At 48.5% G+C, this 24,117-nt stretch overlaps 1 protein-coding gene across 1 annotated transcript in view; it reads left to right on the forward strand.

Moving 5' to 3' along the window:
* The window catches only part of WDR62 (WD repeat domain 62), a gene marked incomplete at its 5' end in the record, with an annotated part of 926,258 nt that overhangs the window by 582,294 nt on the left and 319,847 nt on the right, over window positions 1-24,117 (forward strand). The window contains one exon of the mRNA XM_069207611.1: window positions 16,064-16,184. Coding sequence (XP_069063712.1) covers window positions 16,064-16,184 — 121 coding nt within the window. The remainder of the gene's footprint in view (window positions 1-16,063; window positions 16,185-24,117) is intronic.

The following is a 24,117-nucleotide window of genomic DNA, read 5'->3' on the forward strand; positions in this document are numbered from 1 at the left end:
TGCAGCCTGCAATGGCAGCCTGTCGTGCTTGGCGAGGTAACCCTTAGGGTGGCACAACTTCTGCTGCAGCCCTTAGGAACCTCCTTAAGACCCCCAGGCCATAGGTACCAGGGGTACCATTTACTAGGGACTTACAGAGGGTGCTACAGGTCTTGCCAATTGGGGTAACAACTGCAGTTTTGGGAAAGAGCTCTGGAACTGAGGACCTGGTTAGCAGGAACCCAGTGCACTTTCAGTATAAATCACATCATGTACCAGGCAAAAAGTGGGGCGTCAGACTGAGGCAGGCCAGGCTAAATTGTATTGTGCCATCACAAAGGGAGGGCAGGGTGGCTGTTGCGATGGAGTGCTCTAGCTCTATATACTTAAAGTATGCATGAGAGACTGGCATCTCTCATCTGGTCTCGGCCAGCCTGACCTGCATACTGCAGGCTTTTCAACCTAAATCCATTCTGCCAAGAAGTCAGGGGTTGGCCCTGCTAACACAACCTTCAGTGGGCACTGAGTTGCCTTGTCCATCCAATTTCAGCACAGCTCCCATGCTATTTAACATAGTAAATATCATAAGAGCTCCATCATCATTTTCTCTTTGGCACACAGGAAGCACCAAGCTCGGAAACAGATGAGTCAGGCAGCGCAAGAGTGGGAACTCAGTGAGAATGCGCAAAGACACAGACTACAGAAGTAGTCTGTGCTGACAGCAGACCCATGTGTGGGCCGGTAGCTCCCAACAACGCGTGCAGGTTTTGTTTGCCTTTCATCCAATCCTTCCATGCGGGGTCACACTGCAGACAGGTAAGCTGCTGTACCAAACAAGTGCTCAGCTAGTGTGGTATATTTTCTCTGATTGAAGAGCTGAGTTCGATTTGAGATGGGTGCACGCACTGCATTTGAATAAGCACAAGCTGAGTCAGACTACCCTGTAGGGACAAAAAAAGCAACATGTGAAACGGTACCCTGAGAAATGCCTTTTCAACATGTTTACATTTTTTTGCCATTTGCTTCGTAGAAAATAAATATATGTTGACCTAGACAAAGCAAAAATAATGCGAAACACTCATTACAAAATGTTTATAGCTCTCCTAGTTTCAGGATTTATTTCTTTACCTGAGAGGTTTGTTGCCCAGAGGAAGATTTTAAAAAGTGCACAATTTTGAATCGAACGAGGCAAGAAAAAATGCTTACTTTAATATAGACGCAAAGAGAGCCTTTCTGCATGCATTTTAAATCATAAGCATGGGGCAATATTTTTCTAGTTACATGTGGTATGAATCCATGTGTTTATGATTTGAATTGCACTGCCTTTTTATAATTACACCAGTTTTTGGTGCATTACGATACAGGCATGCAAATGAGGCTGAAACAGTCTTGTCCTGTGTCTCTACCAGTGTATAGCATACTTTCAGTAGCTAAACTGATATGCAATGAGTGTCAAGTGAAATGACCCTATTCTTTGCATAGTACCTGGGTAAATTATGACAAAAGGCTAAATGTCATCCATCATTTGCTTAAAGTTTAACATAGCAATTACAGATTGCCTTCAGTGTCATGTTTTGTGACTACGCTAATCTAAATCTCATCTGCATACGTTTGCCTGCCCAGAGATTGTGAAGACAATGTCTTTTAGCCATGCACTGGCACTGAGGTCAGTAAACACCTCATGCCTGTTGAGCCATTTCTCCCACACTTTGTGGGATACGGTGGCACAGCTGCTGCCTCAGGTCCCAGGGGATGCAAGGGCCATTCTTTCCCAAGTAGTAAAGGATGGGGGCGATGTGGCAAAGCTTACTATAAGGTGTGGTTTGGACACAACTGACTTACTGGATAAAGCGATTTCGTTGACAATGGCCCTTCAGCACCCCACCTGGCTTCATATATCTAGCTTTTCGGGGGATGTCCAGGCAAACCTCATAGACATGCATGGGTCCCGCCTATTTGGCGAAAAGGCAGACTCAGCGCTGGAGCGCTTTAAGGACTCCCGGGCTACAGCCAAGTTTTTGGGCCTTTCGGCGACCCCTCACCACCAGTCTGTCTATCGCCCCTTTCGAGGCTTTGGAAAGAGGCATGGCACCACGCCATCCACAGACCAGCCACCGTTCTCCCCCATGCCAGCATCTTGTGCCGGGACGTGTGCCTACGGACCCAGAGTGTCTGGCCAGAAGTAGTCTGCCACCCAGCCCCCCACCTCTACAATGTCAAAGCCCTCCTAGTGTGATTCTGCAAGACCATGTACGTCCAGTTGGAGGGAGGATCCCCTCACTGGCGGTCCATAACATCAGACAAATGGGTCTTGCACATCATACAGAAGGGCTATTTCCTCCCCTTCCGGTCTTTCCCTTCCCCAATGCCCCCCTCAAAAGAACGGCTGAGGAGGATCACTTGGTTTTGCTCTGCGAAGTAGTTCTCTTGGCCGATGGAGCCATAGAAATGGCCCTGATATCAGAAGTAGGCAGTGGTTGTTATTCCTGATATTTTCTGATACCCAAAAAGAAGGGCCTATGCCCTATTCTGGATTTGCAAGCGTCAATCTCTTCCTCAAAAAGGAAAAAATCAGAATGCTCACTCTGGCTCAGGCCTTGTCTGCCCTAGACCAAGGTGACTGGATGGTAGTGTTGGACTTTCAGGATGCATGTTTCCACATCTCCATCCTGCGTGCACATAGGAGCTACTTGCGAATCATGGTAGGCCACAAGCACATTCAGTTTACCGTGCTACACTTTGGCCTTACCAGTGCCCCTCAGATGTTCACCAAGGTGATGGCGATGGTCGCAGCTCATCTGCGCAGGCTAGGGATTTCAGTCTTCCCCTATCTCAATGACTGACTGTTGAAGGCTCCTTTGCCCCAGACGGTTTTCACCCACCTTCAGACTACGGCAAACCTCCTGCATTCGCTGGGGTTCACTATAAACATGCCAAAGTCACACCTGACTCCCTCTCAGACCCTCCCTTTCATCTGAGCTTTCTGGACACAGTGCAATTTCAGGCCTATCCTCCCGAGCAGTGAGTCCAGGATATTCAGGTTATGATTCTGATGTTAAGGCCTCTTTCCTGGATTTTGGTGAGACTGACACAGAGGCTGCTGGGCCTCAGGGCCTCCTGCATACTGTTAATCAAACATGCCAGATGGCATATGAGGGCTCTGCAGTGGGACCTGAAGTTCCAGTGGGCGTAGCATCAGTGTAATCTTACTGACACGGTTCAGATCTTAGAGGAAACTGCTAAAGAGATGCAGTGGTGGTTAATGAACCACAATTGGGTCAGAGGCAGACTTCTTTTTCTTCCCCTACCAGATTTTAAAGATGTGACATGGGTGACAATCTGGGAGAGGTGGAGATCCGAGGTCTCTGGTCTCAGGCGTAATCCGGACTTCATCTCAACTTACTGGAGCTCCAGGCGACCTGGCTAACATTGAAGGCATTTCTTCCATTTGTCTGGGGGAAGATAGTGCAGGTGTTCACGGACAACACCACTGAAATATGATACTGCAACAAGCATGGTGGTGTGGGGTTGTGGACCTTTTGTCAAGAGGCCCTGCATCTCAGGACATGGCTGGAACAGCAGGGCATAACCCTGGTGGTTCAACACCTGGCTGGTTCTCTGAATGCCAGGGCAGACGAACTTAGCCGTCAAAGCCTAGTGGATCACAATTGGTGTATCCATCTAGAGGTGGCACAAGGACTCTTTAATCAGTGGGGAGAGCCTTGGTTAGATCTGTTTGCCTCCAAAGAGAACGCACAATGTCAGCGCATTGGAGTTTCCAAGGCAGTACTCGCTTGGCAACGCTTTTCATCGTAAGTGGTACTCAGGTCTCCTGTCCGCCTTTCCACCCATACCACTTCTGCCCAGAGTTCTCAAGAAGATCAGGAATGACAGGGCCCAAGTAACCCTGGTGGCTCTGGACTGGGCACGGAGAGTCTTGTATCCCAAGCTTCTGAAAATGAGCACTGATTCTCCGATCAGTCTCCCCCTTCGGGAAGATCTTCTGTCACAGCAGCAGGGAAAGGTTCTCCACCCGAACCTGTCATCTCTGCACCTTCATGCTCGGAGATTGAGTGGCGGCAGCTGACAGCCTTCAACCTTCCTCCTGAAGTCTGTAATGTTATTCTGGCAGCCAGGCGCCTTCTCCACTAAGATGGTATACACCTACTGGTGGAAGCGGGTTGTATATTATTGTACAGAAGGACCTATTGATCCTCTCTCTGCTTCTCTCTCTCTGTGACATTCTTCTCTTTAGCTTGTCCCTTGCCCAGCAGGGCTCTCTATTGGGCACTCTCAAGGGTTATCTTTCTGCCTTATTGGTTTTCCTTCAGCTGCCCGATCAGCCTTCATTATTCAAATCTCCCATAGTAAATAGATTTCTTAAAGGGCTTGTACATTTATATCCTCCTACGCCCTTTTTCATGTCTCAGTTGGACTTAAATGTGGTTCTCACATTGAGCCTTTACACAATTGTCCTTTCCAGCTGCTCACCATCAAGACAGCCTTCTTAGCGGCAATAACATCTGCCAGGAGGGTGAGTGAGATGCAGGCTCTCTTACCAAAACCTCTGCATCTCACTATGTTTTCAGATAAGGTAGTGCTTCGCACTTGTGCCTATTTCCTACCTAAGGTGGTGACCCCACTTCACCTAGGTCAGAACATCACTTGCCCACTTTATTTGCTCCACAGCATCCCTGCGACTCCATCGACTGGACCCAAAAAGAGCATTGTCATTCTACCTTGACCGCACCCAAGAGTTTCAGGTGGATGACCAACTCTTTGTGGGGTATGTGGGAACAACGAAAGATTGGGCAGTGCAGAAACAAACCATTCCACGCTGGCTCGTTCTCTGTATAATATAGGAGCAGAATGGGTATGTTGGGTGGGGTACATTGGATTGAAGTGGACTGGATTTTAGTAGGGTGGATTGGACTTGAGTGGATTAGACTGGATTGGAACAGATTGATTTGGAGAGGTGTGGATTGGAATGGGGCAGATTGGATTGGATTGGGGTGGATTGGTGTGGGGTGTTGGAGTGAGTTGTATTAAGGTGGTTCGGAGTGGGGTGGATTGGGATGGATTGGACAGAAGTGGACTGGATTAAGGTGGACTGTATTGGACAGTAATGGGGTGGTTTAAGGTGTATTGGATTGTACTAGGATGAATTAGAGTGGCATGGGTGGACTGAATTGGTTTGGTGTATATTGGATTGAGATGGATTGGGGTAGAGTGGGGTTGACTGAAGTAGAATGGGTAGGACTGTATTAGAGTGGGGTGGATTAGAGTAGCATGTGGTGCATTGGAGTAAGAGTGTGGTGGTTTGGATTGAAATGGGTTGGGGTGGACTAGATTGGGTGGATTGGAGTGGGATGGATTGGAATGAGAGTGGGTTGGATTGGGGTGTGGTGAGGTGGAATGCATTGAGGTGGGTGGATTGTACTGTATGGGGTGGGCTGGATTGTAGTGGGGTGGATTAGATTGGTGTGGAGCGCAGTAGTTTGGAGTGGGGTGGATTAAGGTGAACTGGATTGGACTGGGTGGCCAAAGGTGGATTGGATTGGATTGGAATGGGGTGGGTTGGATTGGATTGGAATGTGATGGGTTGAATTGGACTTGAGTGGGGTGGGTTGAACTGTAGTAATGTGGGTCGGATAGGAGTGGAATGTGTTGGACTAGTGTGGGTTGGAGTAGAGTAAATTTAATTGAAGGTGGGTGGATTCTGGTGGTTTGGAGTGGGTTAATTGGGATGGAGTGGGGTGGATTGGAGTGGGTGAGGTGGACTAGATTCGAGCAGGGCAGTCTGACTGGGGCGGATTGGAGTGAGGCAGATATTTTGGATTTGACTGAGGCAGACTGTTTTGAATTGGAGTGAGGCAGATTGTTTTAGGTTGGAGTTAGACAGATTGTTTTTTGATTTGGGTAAGCAGATTATTTTGGTTTGGAATGGGGCAGATTGTTTTGGGTTGTGGTGCGGCATAATGGAGTGGGGCAGATTGTTTTGGATTGGAATGGGGCAGATTTGAGTGGGGGCATTGTTTTGGGTAGCAGTGGGGCAGATGGGAGTGGGGTAGATTGATTTAGATTTGGATGGGCCAGATTGGTTTGGTTTGGAGTGTGGGAGATTTGTTTGGATCAAGTGGGAAAGTTTGTTTTGCATTAGAGTGGGGGCCACTGGAGTGCGGCAGATTGTTTTGGATTGGAGTGGGGCAGATTGTTTTGGATTGGAGTGGGGCAGATTGTTTTGGATTGGAGTGGGGCAGATTGTTTTGGATTGGAGTGGGGCAGATTGTTTTGGATTGGAGTGGGGCAGATTGTTTTGGATTGGAGTGGGGCAGATTGTTTTGGATTGGAGTGGGGCAGATTGTTTTGGATTGGAGTGGGGCAGATTGTTTTGGATTGGAGTGGGGCAGATTGTTTTGGATTGGAGTGGGGCAGATTGTTTTGGATTGGAGTGGGGCAGATTGTTTTGGATTGGAGTGGGGCAGATTGTTTTGGTTTGGAGCGGGGCAGATTGTTTTGGATTGGAGCGGGGCAGATTGTTTTGGATTGGAGCGGGGCAGATTGTTTTGGATTGGAGCGGGGCAGATTGTTTTGGATTGGAGCGGGGCAGATTGTTTTGGATTGGAGCGGGGCAGATTGGTTTGGATTGGAGCGGGGCAGATTGGTTTGGTTTGGAGCGGGGCAGATTGGTTTGGTTTGGAGCGGGGCAGATTGGTTTGGTTTGGAGCGGGGCAGATTGGTTTGGTTTGGAGCGGGGCAGATTGGTTTGGTTTGGAGCGGGGCAGATTGGTTTGGTTTGGAGCGGGGCAGATTGGTTTGGTTTGGAGCGGGGCAGATTGGTTTGGTTTGGAGCGGGGCAGATTGGTTTGGTTTGGAGCGGGGCAGATTGGTTTGGTTTGGAGCGGGGCAGATTGGTTTGGTTTGGAGCGGGGCAGATTGGTTTGGTTTGGAGCGGGGCAGATTGGTTTGGTTTGGAGCGGGGCAGATTGGTTTGGTTTGGAGCGGGGCAGATTGGTTTGGTTTGGAGCGGGGCAGATTGGTTTGGTTTGGAGCGGGGCAGATTGGTTTGGTTTGGAGCGGGGCAGATTGGTTTGGTTTGGAGCGGGGCAGATTGGTTTGGTTTGGAGCGGGGCAGATTGGTTTGGTTTGGAGCGGGGCAGATTGGTTTGGTTTGGAGCGGGGCAGATTGGTTTGGTTTGGAGCGGGGCAGATTGGTTTGGTGTTGAGCGGGGCAGATTGGTTTGGTGTTGAGCGGGGCAGATTGGTTTGGTGTTGAGCGGGGCAGATTGGTTTGGTGTTGAGTGGGGGGCACTGGAGTGGGCCAGATTGGTTTGGATTGGAGTGGGCCAGGTTGGTTTGGATTGGAGTGGGGCAGATTGGTTTGGATTGGATTGGGGGGCACTGGAGTGGGCCAGATTGGTTTGGTGTTGAGTGGGCCAGATTGGTTTGGTGTTGAGTGGGGCAGATTGGTTTGGTGTTGAGTGGGGCAGATTGGTTTGGTTTGGAGTGGGGCAGATTGGTTTGGTTTGGAGTGGGCAGATTGGTTTGGTTTGGAGTGTGGCAGATTGGTTTGCATTAGAGTGGGGGGCACTGGAGTGGGCCAGGTTGGTTTGGATTGGAGTGGGCCAGGTTGGTTTGGATTGGAGTGGGCCAGGTTGGTTTGGATTGGAGTGGGGCAGGTTGGTTTGGATTGGAGTGGGGCAGGTTGGTTTGGATTGGAGTGGGGCAGATTGGTTTGGATTGGAGTGGGGCAGATTGTTTTGGATTGGAGTGGGGCAGATTGTTTTGGATTGGAGTGGGGCAGATTGTTTTGGATTGGAGTGGGGCAGATTGTTTTGGATTGGAGTGGGGCAGATTGTTTTGGATTGGAGTGGGGCAGATTGGTTTGGTTTGGAGTGGGGCAGATTGGTTTGGTTTGGAGTGGGCAGATTGGTTTGGTTTGGAGTGTGGCAGATTGGTTTGCATTAGAGTGGGGGGCACTGGAGTGGGCCAGGTTGGTTTGGATTGGAGTGGGCCAGGTTGGTTTGGATTGGAGTGGGCCAGGTTGGTTTGGATTGGAGTGGGGCAGGTTGGTTTGGATTGGAGTGGGGCAGGTTGGTTTGGATTGGAGTGGGGCAGATTGGTTTGGATTGGAGTGGGGCAGATTGTTTTGGATTGGAGTGGGGCAGATTGTTTTGGATTGGAGTGGGGCAGATTGTTTTGGATTGGAGTGGGGCAGATTGTTTTGGATTGGAGTGGGGCAGATTGTTTTGGATTGGAGTGGGGCAGATTGTTTTGGATTGGAGTGGGGCAGATTGTTTTGGATTGGAGTGGGGCAGATTGTTTTGGATTGGAGTGGGGCAGATTGTTTTGGATTGGAGTGGGGCAGATTGTTTTGGATTGGAGTGGGGCAGATTGTTTTGGATTGGAGTGGGGCAGATTGGTTTGGTTTGGAGCGGGGCAGATTGGTTTGGTTTGGAGCGGGGCAGATTGGTTTGGTTTGGAGCGGGGCAGATTGGTTTGGTTTGGAGCGGGGCAGATTGGTTTGGTTTGGAGCGGGGCAGATTGGTTTGGTTTGGAGCGGGGCAGATTGGTTTGGTTTGGAGCGGGGCAGATTGGTTTGGTTTGGAGCGGGGCAGATTGGTTTGGTGTTGAGCGGGGCAGATTGGTTTGGTGTTGAGCGGGGCAGATTGGTTTGGTGTTGAGCGGGGCAGATTGGTTTGGTGTTGAGCGGGGCAGATTGGTTTGGTGTTGAGCGGGGCAGATTGGTTTGGTGTTGAGCGGGGCAGATTGGTTTGGTGTTGAGTGGGGCAGATTGGTTTGCATTAGAGTGGGGGGCACTGGAGTGGGCCAGGTTGGTTTGGATTGGAGTGGGCCAGGTTGGTTTGGATTGGAGTGGGCCAGGTTGGTTTGGATTGGATTGGAGTGGGCCAGGTTGGTTTGGATTGGATTGGAGTGGGCCAGATTGTTTTGGATTGGAGCGGGGCAGATTGGTTTGGATTGGAGCGGGGCAGATTGGTTTGGATTGGAGCGGGGCAGATTGGTTTGGTTTGGAGCGGGGCAGATTGGTTTGGTTTGGAGCGGGGCAGATTGGTTTGGTTTGGAGCGGGCAGATTGGTTTGGTTTGGAGCGGGGCAGATTGGTTTGGTTTGGAGCGGGGCAGATTGGTTTGGTTTGGAGCGGGGCAGATTGGTTTGGTTTGGAGCGGGGCAGATTGGTTTGGTTTGGAGCGGGGCAGATTGGTTTGGTTTGGAGCGGGGCAGATTGGTTTGGTTTGGAGCGGGGCAGATTGGTTTGGTGTTGAGCGGGGCAGATTGGTTTGGTGTTGAGCGGGGCAGATTGGTTTGGTGTTGAGCGGGGCAGATTGGTTTGGTGTTGAGCGGGGCAGATTGGTTTGCATTAGAGTGGGGGGCACTGGAGTGGGCCAGATTGGTTTGGATTGGAGTGGGCCAGGTTGGTTTGGATTGGAGTGGGGCAGATTGGTTTGGATTGGAGTGGGGGGCACTGGAGTGGGCCAGATTGGTTTGGTGTTGAGTGGGCCAGATTAGTTTGGTGTTGAGTGGGGCAGATTGGTTTGGTGTTGAGTGGGGCAGATTGGTTTGGTGTTGAGTGGGGCAGATTGGTTTGGTGTTGAGTGGGGCAGATTGGTTTGGTTTGGAGTGGGGCAGATTGGTTTGGTTTGGAGTGGGGCAGATTGCTTTGGTTTGGAGTGGGCAGATTGGTTTGGTTTGGAGTGTGGCAGATTGGTTTGCATTAGAGTGGGGGGCACTGGAGTGGGCCAGATTGGTTTGGATTGGAGTGGGCCAGGTTGGTTTGGATTGGAGTGGGCCAGGTTGGTTTGGATTGGAGTGGGCCAGGTTGGTTTGGATTGGAGTGGGCCAGGTTGGTTTGGATTGGAGTGGGCCAGGTTGGTTTGGATTGGAGTGGGCCAGGTTGGTTTGGATTGGAGTGGGGCAGATTTGTTTGGATTGGAGTGGGGCAGATTGGTTTGGATTGGAGTGGGGCAGATTGGTTTGCATTAGAGTGGGGCAGATTGGTTTGCATTAGAGTGGGGGGCACTGGAGTGGGCCAGATTGGTTTGGATTGGAGTGCGGCAGATTGGTTTGGTTTGGAGTGGGGCAGATTGGTTTGCATTAGAGTGGGGGGCACTGGAATGGGGCAGGATGTTTTGGATTGGAGTGTGGCAGGATGTTTTGGATTGGAGTGTGGCAGGATGTTTTGGATTGGAGTGTGGCAGGATGTTTTGGATTGGGGTGTGGCAGGATGTTTTGGATTGGGGTGTGGCAGGATGTTTTGGATTGGGGTGTGGCAGGATGTTTTGGATTGGGGTGTGGCAGGATGTTTTGGATTGGGGTGTGGCAGGATGTTTTGGATTGGGGTGTGGCAGGATGTTTTGGACTGGGGTGGGGCAGGATGTTTTGGACTGGGGTGGGGCAGGATGTTTTGGACTGGGGTGGGGCAGGATGTTTTGGACTGGGGTGGGGCAGGATGTTTTGGACTGGGGTGGGGCAGGATGTTTTGGACTGGGGTGGGGCAGGATGTTTTGGACTGGGGTGGGGCAGGATGTTTTGGACTGGGGTGGGGCAGGATGTTTTGGACTGGGGTGGGGCAGGATGTTTTGGACTGGGGTGGGGCAGGATGTTTTGGACTGGGGTGGGGCAGGATGTTTTGGACTGGGGTGTGGGGCAGGATGTTTTGGACTGGGGTGTGGGGCAGGATGTTTTGGACTGGGGTGTGGGGCAGGATGTTTTGGACTGGGGTGGGGCAGGATGTTTTGGGGTGGGGCAGGATGTTGTGTTTTGGGGTGGGGGCAGATTGCTTTGGACTGGATCGGGGTAGATTGCTTTGGACTGGATCGGGGGTAGATTGCTTTGGACTGGATCGGGGGTAGATTGCTTTGGACTGGAGTGGGGCAGACTGTTGTGGGACAGATTGTTTTGGATTGGAGTGGGGCAGACTGTTGTGGGACAGATTGTTTTGGATTGGAGTGGGGCAGATTGTTGTGGGGCAGATTGTTTTGGACTGGAGTGGGGCAGATTGTTTTGGACTGGAGTGGGGCAGATTGTTTTGGACTGGAGTGGGGCAGAGTGTTTTGGACTGGAGTGGGGCAGAGTGTTTTGGACTGGAGTGGGGCAGAGTGTTTTGGACTGGAGTGGGGCAGAGTGTTTTGGACTGGAGTGGGGCAGAGTGTTTTGGACTGGAGTGGGGCAGAGTGTTTTGGACTGGAGTGGGGCAGAGTGTTTTGGACTGGAGTGGGGCAGAGTGTTTTGGACTGGAGTGGGGCAGAGTGTTTTGGACTGGAGTGGGGCAGAGTGTTTTGGACTGGAGTGGGGCAGAGTGTTTTGGACTGGAGTGGGGCAGAGTGTTTTGGACTGGAGTGGGGCAGAGTGTTTTGGACTGGAGTGGGGCAGAGTGTTTTGGACTGGAGTGGGGCAGAGTGTTTTGGACTGGAGTGGGGCAGAGTGTTTTGGACTGGAGTGGGGCAGAGTGTTTTGGACTGGAGTGGGGCAGAGTGTTTTGGACTGGAGTGGGGCAGAGTGTTTTGCATTGGAGTGGGGCAGAGTGTTTTGCATTGGAGTGGAATGTGTCAGAGTGGGCGGGCGGATCAGGTTGGGGTGGGGGGATCAGGTTGGATCTGAATGGGGTGGGGCGGATCTGATTGGATCTGAATGGGGTGGGGTCGATCCGATTGGATTGGGGTGGGACGGATCGGGTTGGGGTGGGATGGATTGGATTCAAGTGGGGAGGATTGGAGTGGTGCAGATGGTTTTGGATTGGAGTGAATTAGATTGGAGTGGGCAGGTGAATTTGAATTTGAGTGAGGTCAATAGGATTGGTGTGGGGCAGCTTGTTTTGGATTGGGGTAGGGTACGTTGTTTTGGATTGGGGTGTGGGGTACATTGTTTTGGATTCGGGTGGGGCAGGTTGTTTTCGATTGGAGTGGGGTAGATTGAAGTGGGTCGGATTGTTTTGGATCAGAGTGAGGCAGGTTGTTTTGAGTTGGAGTAGGGCAGATTGATTTGGGTTGGAGTAGGGCAGATTGATTTGGGTTGGAGTAGGGCAGATTGATTTGGGTTGGAGTAGGGCAGATTGATTTGGGTTGGAGTGTGGCACAATATTTTGTGTTGGCGTGGGCCAGATCGTTTTGGATTGGCATGGGCCAGATTGTTTTGGATTGGGGCGTCCTCGCGTAAAGGAAATGGCGAGACAGGCATTAAACCAGTGGTTTTCAACATTTTTGATGCTCCAGCAACCCCGCCACCCGAAGTGGGTGTGTGCGGGAGGGGGGTAAATAATAGCCCCCTCTTTCAGAATTTTTCACAATTAATCTATTAACTTGGCAATGTTTAAATATGTCTAGACTTATTTAAACATTGCAGCTAAGTCATGTTACCTTTTTTTAAATTTAATAAACTTTTTTCTGCTTAAAACAAGAAACAGTTATCTGCATTATGCTTCTTTTGGCCAGGGCCGGTCTCCCTCCCCACCTCCAGTTTGAAGACTCCTGCATTAAACTAACGTGTGTGTGGAATTACTGCTTAAAAAATAGGCAGGTTTTAAGCCTTTTATGGAAAGAGGACGGGTACGTTTCATGTCTTAAGTCAACTGGCAGAGTTTGCCACAAAATGAGGCCCAGAAAGGAAAGCGCTCTGCCACCCAGCCTCCTGCGCTTGGCATGTGGGACCGGCATGAGCGAGGCTTCAGATCTGGGGGATGCAGGTTCGAAGGAGGTGCAGACTTCCTTTGAACCCTCATAACCGGTACAGCTCTGGCGACAGAAATGTAATCTCTTCCCTGCAGCCAAAGAACAGGTACCACACTGGCATGAACTGTTTAACTTACCTCATACTCTCAGAGCAGTGCATCTTGTCTATTTTCAAGGACGCTCGTATGCGTGATTATTTGTGTGTCCAGGGAATCCTGTTATCATATTGCTTTGTCGGCTTACGTCCATATATATGTGCCTATGTCCATTTGTTTCCATGCGCTATACAGAAGCCAAGCCCATTTTCTGTCTTTGCTTGCTTGCTAAGCCGTGTCAGAGGAGTAAGGACTTTATTGGGCAGCTGGCCTGTCAAGTGCGCCTAGCATGCCAGTGACTACCCCAGCCACCTTTCTCTAACAGAAGTGCACCTGACAAAACGCATACATGAAGGCTTAAGCCATCGCACCTTTCTTGTCAAAGGTGCTCCAGCCACAAGCATGACTGCCACAGGTCTAGTGAATGTTCACAAGTGTACCTGACAGGTGTCTGCTGCAACAGTCTTACTGTCTGTGCATATGACATGCTACTGAGTCTACCTATCCCTACATTTAGAGTTGTGGCTGACTCGTCTACAGCCGATCTGCTAGTCAAAGGTTAACCTTTCATGGGAAGACTGACTCTTCTCCAAGTCTACCAACCTCAGTGGTGTCTTAGGCACGCAACTGCCTCGACTCTGCCCCAGTCTTACTGATCTTTCAGAGGCAAGCAGGACATGTGATTGTCTCGGCCCTGTCCCTAAGGGACATTCAGAGATGTGCCTGACCTTTTGCAATTTTCACAGGGCTTTCATCGGCTCAACTGTCATGTCTACAGTGCCATTACCCAGTCGGTTGGCTTTTCAAAGGCAGTCAATCAGTCAATCAATTTGTAGAGCACACTACGTACCCGTGAGGGTTTCAAGGCGCTGGGTGGGTGGGGGGGTGAGCTGGGATTACTGATCGAAGAGCCAGGTTTTGAGGAGTCTTCTGAAGGTTAGAAGGTCTTGGGTCTATAGCAGGTTTGTAGGGAGCGCGTTCCAGGTTTTGGCAGCGAGGTATGAGAAGGATCTGCCGCCAGATGTTTTTCATTGGATGCAGGGGACGACGGCGAGGGCGAGGTTTGCGGAGTGGAGCTGATGGGTGAGGGTGTAGAAGCTGAGTCTGTTGTTAATGTAGGTTGGTCTGGTGTCGTGGAGTGCTTTGTGAGCGTGGGTGAGAAGCTCGAAAGAGATCCTCTTGTCCATGGGGAGTCAGTGAAGGTTTCTCAGGTGGTGTGAGATGTGGCTGCGGCGGGGTACCTCGAGGATCAGCCGGGCGGAGGCGTTTTGGATGCGTTGGAGGCCTAGTAAGTCTTTTCCTTGGATGCCTGTGTAGAGTGCGTTGCCGTAGTCTAGCCTGCTGCTGACGAGGGCCTGTGTAACCATTCTTCTGGTTTCTAACGGGATCCACTTGGAGATCCTACGGAGCTTGCAGAGTGTGTTGTAGCAAGAAGAGAAGACTGCGTTGACTTGTTTAGACATGGTGAGGGAGGAGTCGAGGACGAAGCCCAGGTTGCGTGCGTGGTTGGTTGGTGTTGGTGGGGTTGGGTTGGGTCCTAGGATGAGGACCTCCGTCTTGTCCGAATTGAGTTTCAGATGGCTGTTTTTCATCCATTCGGCAATGGATTCCATTCCCTCGTGGAGGTTGGTTTTGGCAGTGCGCGGGTCTTTGGTGAGCGAGAGGATGAGCTGGGTGTCGTCGGCGTAGGTGAGAATGTTGACGTTGTGTTGTTGGGCTACTTGTGCGAGGGGGGCCATGTAGATGTTGAACAGCGTCGGGCTGAGGGTTGACCCTTGGGGGACGCCGCAGATGATGTCGGTGGCTTCGGAGCAGAAGGGGGGAGGCGGACTCTTTGGGTTCTGCCGGAGAGGAATGAGATGATCCAGTCGAGGGCTTTTCCTTGGATTCCAGTTTCGTGGAGGCGGGTTTTCAGGGTGTGGTGACAGACTGTGTCGAAGGCGGCGGATAGGTCCAGGAGGATGAGGGCTGATGTTTCGCCGTTGTCCATTTGACATCTGATGTCGTCTGTGGCGGCGGGAAGGGCGGTCTCAGTGCTGTGGTTTCGTCTGAAGCCGGATTGGGAGGGAGCCAGGATGTTGTTGTCTTCGAGGTGGCTGGTTAGTTGTGTGTTGACTATTTTTTCAATCACCTTCACTGGGAAGGGGAGTAAGGAGATCGGTCGGAAGTTCTTGAGGTCGTTGGGGTCTGCTTTGGGCTTCTTGAGAAGGGTGCGGATTTCGGCGTGCTTCCACTTTTCCGGGAAAGTCGCTGATTCGAAGGAGATGTTGATGACCTTCCGTAGTTGGGGGGCGATGGTGGAGTCGGCTTTGTTGTACACGTGGTGGAGGCAGGGTTCTGACGGGGATGCTGAGTGCATAGAGTTCATGATCTTGCGTGTCTCTGTGTTGTTGACGTTGGTCCAGAAGGTCAGGCGGTTTGCACAGGTGGAGCTTTCGGGGGTGGGGTCTGGCGTGGGAGTGGCGTCGAGCTGTTGTGTATGTCGGTGATCTTTTGGTGGAAGAAGGTGGACAGTGCGTTGTAGAGTTCTTGGGATGGAGGTATGTCGTTGACGTTGGCGCTGGGGTTAGAGTTCTTTTACAATGCTGAAGAGCTCTTTGCTGTTGTGTGCGTTGTTGTCCAGGCGGTCTTTGAAGTGGGATCATTTGGCTTATGGCAAATTCTCCCGCTCACCCAGATGTCAATCTACGGCCCATCACTATTTGCCTATTAAGCTCTTTTCTGATCCTTACTTCAGTATGCATGAGAGTGCCCATAAAATACCAAATTTTGTCATGTTTGTTTATAGAAGAGCATATTCCTGAAACCTTTTCAAACTCTGAAAATACAAAAACATTTATGTAAAACTAAATGATGACCCCTCCCAGTGCCGACTCATATCAGTGATGCACAAACGGAAAATACACATGCCTTAGTGCAGTGTCAAAACTCCATACATCTTGGACGGCAATCGTGCTTAGCTAGCGGCTGATGAGTGCAAATAATGGAACTTAGAAGTATATTGGTGAGCTTAATGTGGTCTTTGTATAGACTAAATGAACTATGGCATAAAACGCCAGTCACCGGAGCTAGCCTCTAAAATATTATGATCTTCATTTGCCTTTTATATATATTTTTCCATTTGCATGTCAAGTTAATCATAATTAAATTAGGTGACAATATTTGCAGCTCTTTTTTCAGAAGCTATTGTTAAAATATAAAAATTGCCATTAAAAAAAGTGTATCTGTTTCCCAAAATATGAGTAAACACTGTAAAATTGTATTTATGTGGGCCTCATGACATATTGTTTGTTTTCCTGTATAGAAAGGTTTGATGGCTCACTGAAAGACTTGAAGCCTATTGAAGATGACGAAAAAGAGGTGTCCAACAATCCACGTCTTAGTATTTCAGCAAGATTTATATCTCATTGCCAGGAAAGTGGCAGGTGGGCAATTAACCAGTTATCCATCTTGTTGAAAGCATCTGACAAAATATTTAGAAAATAAATAATTTAAGGTGGATGCTATTAATCCTTTTCAAATAAAATAAGTTGCATTTTGTTAGAATTTTAACACTGAAATTTCGGCTATAACAACATTTTCTTTTTGCTATTTTCTTTTGTTCATATAAATAAAAGTAAATACGTAATTTTGTGTGATTATAAAGATACCAAAGTTCACATTTAGCGAATGTTGCATGAATGTTCCCACTGTTTGAAGCTTGTTAAATATCTTCGTGTCGGGCTGAGGCAGGTTTCAGGCATGATTGATATGGTGCCCTTTGGCAGGGTATGGGTATTGTTAGAAATGGGGTCTTTGGTTGGCAGTCAGGTTACCCCCTGTCCAAGCAAGGAACCTCACTCTAGTCAGGGTAAAAGAGAATCACCTTCAGCTAACCCCTGCTTACCCCCTTGGTAGCTTGGCACGAGCAGTAGGCTTAACTTCAGAGCGCTAGGTGTAAAGTATTTGTATCAACACATACAGTAACTTAATGAAAACACTACAAAACGCCACAACACAGGTTTAGAAAAATAGAAAGTATTTATCTAAACAGAACAAGACCAAAATGACAAAAATCCACAATACACAAGTCAAGTTATCAATTAAAAAAGCAAAAAGAGTCTTCATGTAGTTTTAAACACACACTAACACTGTTAGTGTGAAAATGTACCTTGGGTGCGTCAAAAATAACCCCACACGGGCGAGTGTGCATCAAAAAGGGCTTGCGCTGCGTCAATTTCACTCACGAGCGAGACCTTGCGTTTTCTCCTTTAGGCGGGGTGCGTCGTTTCTTCTCTCTGTAGGAGAGCGATGCATCAATCCGGTCAGCACTCTCGGGTCCGGGCAGGCCTTGCGTTGTTTTTACACGTCCAGCGGTACTTGCGTCGGAAATCCAGCTGCACGCTGATCCGAAAACCACGCAGCGCAGGTTGCGATCTAACCAGCCTCCGTTAGCGATGCTGTGCGTCGTTTCTCCAGCTCAGTGTGTCGATTCTTCAGTCGCGTTGCAGGCGAGCGTTGATTTTCACCCGTAAAGCTGCCGGCGCGTCGATTTTTCAGCCGCCGATTGGAGTTGCGTCGATCTTTTCCCCGCACGGCGTTCTGTGTGTGGATTTCTTCCTCTTAAGCTGCCAGCTTCTCCTTTCAGGGTCCCAGGAACTGGATGGGCACCACAGGACAGAGTCTCTCCAGAAAGAAGTCTTTGCTGTCCCTGAGACTTCAAAGAGCAGGAGGCAAGCTCTAAATCAAGCCCTTGGAGATCTTCACAAAATGGAAGGCACACAAAGTCCAGTCTTTGCCCTCTTACTCTGGCAGAAGCAGCAACTGCAGGATAGCTCTAAAAGCACAGGCAGGGCAGCTCTTCTTCCTCAGCTCTTCAGCAGGCAGAGGTTCCTCTTGGTTTCCAGAAGTGTTCTAAAGTCTGTGGTTTTGGGTGCACTTCTTATACCCAATTTCTCCCTTGAAGTAGGCCTACTTCAAAGCAAAGTCTCTCTTGAATGTGAAATCCTGCCTTGCCCAGGCCAGGCCCAATCACTCACCAGGGGGTTAGAGACCGCATTGTGTGAGGACAGGCACAGCCCTTTCAGGTGTAAGTGACCACTCCTCCCCTCCCTCCTAGCACGTATGGCTCATCAGGAAATGCAGACTACACCCCAGCTCCCTTTGTGTCACTGTCCAGTATGAGGTGCAACCAGTGCAACTGTCAAACTGGCCCAGACAGGGAATCCACAGACAGAGACACAGAAATGGTATAAGCAAGAAAATGCTCACTTTCTAAAAGTGGCATTTTCAAACACGCAACTAAAATCAACTTTACTAAAAGATGTATTTTTAAATTGTGAGCTCAGAGACCCCAACGTTCTGGGGATTCTGAAGATGCACAGGATTTGTTGATTCCCATTAAATTGAATGAGAAGTTAGCCAATATAAAGCTAAATTTTGGGGTGTTTTTTTTTTTGAGGGGGGGGCATGAAAAAAAGCGCTGCAGGAAAGTGTCTGGTCACTCCCCCAACCCCCAAAAATGTAATCAACGAAGGTTTGCAGTGTTAAAATCACCATCTTCTCAGCTTTCAGGAACAGGCAGATTTGATTCAGTAAACCACATTTTAGCACAGTTTGGGCATTTTACTAGGAGATTGTCAATGTTTCCTATTTTTTTGTGCTTTCAACCACCTTCCAGTTTTTGGTGGCGATAGGTGTGAAACCCAAAGTGGATCCAGGAAAGCTATACATTGCTGATAACTAGACAAAATTTGAAATTCAGCACAGGGTCCTTTTGTATAGATTCTTCAAGCTTTTCCCCAAAAAACTAAGCATTGAAATATAAAAATATTGAACATTATTAGGAAAAAAAAATGCCATTTGTGACAAGACTTTCATTTGTAACTTCTTGTCAGGAGTCTGGATTTACAAAAGCAATACAGGATTACATCTGCTAGATCCTTATTATTCCGGGGATATATAGGGTCTGTGGGTGTTCCAAGAATTTCAGGTATCCAGAGCCAATAACTGAGCTGCAGCTTGCAACAGATTCTTATTGTGTATCGAGTAAAGAGCAATTCATATGGTAAAATATAAAGAGTGAACAATAGTTGTAGGAAGCTGGCTTTCTATATGGTGCACTAAAATGAAGTACTCCGTGCAGAGAGCCCAGTGGATCCCCAAAGGTTTGCAGAGGCAGAAATAGATAGGTCTAACTCTCTATTTATGATAGTGTGTTTGAGCAGTTAGGCTTATCTAGGAGATTTGTTGTACTCACAGAGGCAATTAATGAGACACACACTCACAGAATAAATACAAGACCAAATTAGAAAAATAAAATTTGCTTTTACATATGCTTTGAACTAAAGAACTTTGTTATAAGGTAATCAGCTTTTGAATTAAAAATAATATTCAGTTTCAAAAATCAACACTTTGCGCAATTTTCAGAGTTTTTTTTATGTTAATCTATGGGAGGAAAACAAGAATGCAGTTTTGCAGGTAAGTACTTGACTTAAAAATCCAGACTTCCGGGTTTTAGGTCAACACCAGGCAAGGTTCAAATCAGTACCAAGAGTACACCCACAGCAGCATAGGGGCGGCTGAGTGCAGAGGTCAAATTTGGAGTCAGGTTGCCCAATGTTAACCAATGGAGACTGGAGGTGGACAAAGATGCGCTGCTCACAGGTGAGTAAAAGCGGTGCCACAGGTTGGTCTCCTGGGGTTGAGGTAAGCACCGGGGGGACACAAAGCAGCACCAAACGTACACCCTCAGCGGCACGGGGGCGGCCAGGTGCAGATTGCCAATACAGCATCAGCCGCCCAATGTTATCTAATGGAGGAGATTGGTTTCAGAAACAGGCTGTAGGCTTGTAGCCGGGTGGCTCTCCACCCGGCTACTCGCGGCCCTGGCGGGTCGGCCGAAGGGTGCCCCGAGGGCTCCGCCTGGGAAGACCCGGAACCGGAAGAGACAGGAAACCCGGATGTCCGAGTTTCCTCAACAACAAAAGAAGGACAACGGACACGGGCGGAAGAGGAGAGACGAGGGATGAACTCGAAAGATCAGCATCCGGACAAGAACGACCAGAGACGACGAACGGAGGAGACGAAGAGGGCGAACATCGGACGACGCGGGGCACGGAGGCCCCTAGAGAACTCATCTCCCGCCACGTCCCTGGAGGGATGTGGCTAAGGCAGGTACGTTCCTGCTTCCATAACCACTAACGAGCAATCCTCGGGAGGGAGGAGGGAGGTGGAAAGTTCTAGACGTGTCATCTACCGCTATACCAGTGAGTGAGGAGGGCAAGAGTAGAAAGCCCACCTGGCACATATGTATTTGTACATTATCTTTTCTTCCTTGGTAATAATTCTATTTCAGTTTTACCGCTGGTGAGAGAAAAGCCTACTTCCCCCTTTCTAACCCATACAATAGTCTGAAAATATTCGACTTATGGGTGCAGGATAGGAAGTTTATGGGCAGTGGCTATTTGCACATCTCCAAATTTATGGGTACCCTTACTAGCATGTGAATTAGATGGCATTTCTCAGAATGTCTTCTTTCTTACACACTGGCTTCCATTTGAAAGGCACACATGCGCAGAATTAGAGTTGGTAATAAGACTTGTTCTACTAGTCTGTGTTCCCCTAAATCTCCTGACAAAAATGGTACCACACTTGTGTTGGGTAAGTCTAGTACCCACAACAGGAAAGGCCACAAAACTCAACATGGACACATCAATGTTTTCCACTGAAAGCTGACCCCTTTTTTGCAACTTTCCTTCCTGTAGATTTTGGGCCCTACATCAGCCAGCACCTAGGGAAACCTCAAAAACCTGTACATTTCTAAAAACTAGACACCTAGGGGAATCAAGGATGATGTGACTTGGGTGGCTCTCACCAGGTTGTGTTGCCCAGAATCCCTTCTAAACCTCAAACTAAACAAAAAAAAACATTTCTAGGAAGGAAAGTTCTGGAATCTGTGGGGAGCCAAAAACGTACTTCCACTCAGCATTCCCCTCAGCCTTCTTATAAATTGTACCTCACTTGTGTGGCTCAGCCTAGTGCTCGCAGCAGGAAATGGCCCATAACGTAACATGAACACATCACATTTTTCCACTCAAAACTGACTCTTTTATATTTTTTGCAATGTGCCTAACTGTGAACTTTGAGCCCTAGCTCAGCTGGCACCTGGGGAAACCTAGCAAACATGTATAGTTTTGAAAACTTGACACCTAGGAGAATCCAGGGTGGGGGGACCTGTGTTGTGTGGCTCAACAGGTTCTCCTAAACAGAAGCCCTTGGAAACGCCAAACTTTAACTAATATTGCACATGTGCCTTGCACTTCTGTGACATCAACTTCTGAAATCAGCAGGAAACCACAAAATTCCTTCCATCCTGCATTCTCCCACTTATCTGAATAAAAATGATGCCCCACTTGTGTGGCATAGCTTAGTGCCGGCAACGGGAACAGATCAAACCAAGGTCAATGAAGGTCCCTTTGCGAGGATTCCCATTGAAGTTAGTTGGATCCGCTCCTGTTCTCCTACTCATCATGAACTGTGGCTAGTCATTGCGTCCTTCATAAGACTTGCCTGCTTTCAGATGCTCATGAGCTGAGCACTAGGAAATTGTTAGAATTACACAATAACTAATCTTAGCGCTAACCTAGTCTCCTTTCTGAACAACACATCTTGACCCCAAGACTGCATCCCCTTGAGGAAAAGCACATCTTACTCCTCCCTGCCACCTGTTTAACACTTCGTCTGCTGTAGAACGTCGGTTCGACCTGCAAAACCCAGATTTCTTTTCTGACAAAAGGGTGACTTTAGGTCTCTAGGGAGCGTTGCCATCTTTCTTGATCCTTTACCCACTAGACGATTCTGTTAAGCGCTATAATCATGTTGGTGTCATGGAAAGAGGATACTGCTTTTTAGATCATACATACTGATACTCGTCATAATATTATCACAACCCATCTCTAGTCATGGTCAGGAATACTTAGGTGTTACTTGTGATTTCTTATCGTATACCTGACTGAAATGTTAGTGTATTGCTTCATTTCTTAGCTCCTGTAGCTGTCCACAATCCTTCATTATTGTGCGAGGGGACTTTGAGTGGCGTGATCAGCATGTAAACTGATGCCTTGTAGACAAATTGTATTGTTTTGTATTATAGTATTTGTATAGTGCTTACTACAAAGGAGCTCTGAAGTGCTTGTCCACTAGGGTAGCATGCTACACTATATGGCTGTGTGGTTGGAAGTGTGTTGTCTTGTTTCGAGCCTACATGGGAAGTGTTGCCATGTTCTGCATGAGGACCGCTGAGGTGCAATTATTGTGTTATCTTATGCAGTGTTTAGCAATGGGATGGATGAAGAGGTGTGAGAGATATACGCACATTTTTGTAATGTGAGTTTTGCTGGCAGCTCTGATTAGCTCTGCAGGTCACCCTAGTGTGTTAATAGTTTTATCTTGCATGTACTTGTTCCCCATTTCCTTTGCTGGCTCTGGCAGGAGGTTGTCCGTTCTGTGATCTTATGGGTCCTGCAAGAGGCAACAGTTAACAAGTAGGAGTAAAGGTAGATCCTAGATCTACCCCGATATACTGAAGTACAGTCCTCCTTTACACTGCTGCTATGAAAGGTCAATTGAAGAGATTTGCCAAGATGGACTTTGTTATTGTCATCCTTTTCATCATTATAGGATGTCAGTGCTTAGAGTATGTTATTTTATGAGATCTGTAGGGTTGACTGTGTTAGAGGCCTAAGTTGACAAGCAATTTGTGGCATGTCTGGTTGTTATTGATGGTCATTTAAACATGTTGGTTTTGCCTGTATTTATGCCATCCAGTTTTCAACAAGGTCCACTGGGCCTTTCATACATTATGTGCCTCTGCTGTTGTTGACGAGGTGATGAGTTAGTACATGAAGTGATATGGTGACATTGACTATATCAAATTGATACTGGGAGGATTAGCTGTGCTCCATCTTCTGGTGACAGGTAGAAGGTAGGGTAGACATAGTTTACTATATCTGTCATGTTTGTGAAGCAGACTACAGTTAGTCGTGTATGTCAGTAAGCAGGTTGTGCGTCTTCAGGTGCAGACTGATAGAGGGTATTTACATTGTTGATTGGAGTTGCATAGTTCTTATTTCATCAGTATGTCTGTAAGGCAGACTAGGGTTAGAGTCGCATGTGTCATTAAGCAGGTTGTGCGTGTTCAGTTGCAGAGTAGTAGAGGGTATCTACATTGTTGATTGGAGTGGCATAGTGTTGAAGTTGGCTCTGTATATAATATCTCAAAGTTAGAGATAGTATGCACAGAGTCCAAGGGTTCCTCTAAGAGGTAAGATAGTGGCAAAATTAGATAATTCTAAAGCTCTATTTTGTGGTAGTGTGGTCGAGCAGTAGGCTTATCAGAGGGTAGTGTTAAGCATTTGTTGTACACACACAGGCAATAAATGAGGAACACACACTCGGACTTAACTCCAGGCCAATAGTTTTTATATAGAAAAATATATTTTCTTAATTTATTTTAGAACCACAAGATTCAAGATTTGAAGTAAATACATAAAATGCAAGGTACTCCACAAAGGTAAGTAAGGAACTTTGAATTAGAGCAGTAACATACACAGTTTTAGTTAAAATGGCAATAAGCCATTTTAAAAGTGGACACAGTGCAAAAATCAACAGTTCCTGGGGGAGGTAAGTATTGATTAGTTTTAGGTAAGTAAGGCACTTACAAGTTCAAGTTCCTGGGCATAGGCAGCCCACCATTGGGGGTGCAAGGCAACCCCAAAGTCACTGCACCAGGAGCACAGGGCCACTCAGGTGCAGAGGTCAAAGGAGGGCCCAAACACACATAGGCGCCTATGGAGAACAGGAGTGCCCCGGTTCCAGTCTGCCAACAGGTAAGTACCTGTGTCTTCAGAGGGCAGACCAGGGGGGGTTTGTAGCGCACTTTGGGAGACACAAGTAGGCACACAAAACACACCCTCATCAGCACAGGGGCGGCCGGGTGCAGTGTGCAAAGCAGGCGTCTGGTTTTGATTAGGAATCAATTGAGGGGCCTGAGGGTCACTCTAGCGGTGCAGGCAGGGCACAGGGGGGCTTCTCAGCCAGCCACCAACTGGGCTAGGCAGAGGGTCGCCTGAGGGTCACTCCTGCACTGGAGTTCGGTTCCTTCTGGTCCTGGGGGCTGCGGGTGCAGTGCTTGGTCCAGGTGTTGGGTTCCTTTGTTGAGGCAGTCGCGGTCAGGGGGAGCCTCTGGATTCTCTCTGCATGCATCGCTGTGGGGGTCCAGGGTGTTGTCTCAGGTTACGCACGAGGTCGCAGTCCCCTGGGAGTCCTCCCTGTAGTGTTGGTTCTCTGGAGCTCGAGCCGGGGACGTCGGGTGCAGTG

This window comes from Pleurodeles waltl, chromosome 9, assembly GCF_031143425.1.
Source record: "Pleurodeles waltl isolate 20211129_DDA chromosome 9, aPleWal1.hap1.20221129, whole genome shotgun sequence".
Lineage (NCBI taxonomy): Eukaryota > Metazoa > Chordata > Amphibia > Caudata > Salamandridae > Pleurodeles > Pleurodeles waltl.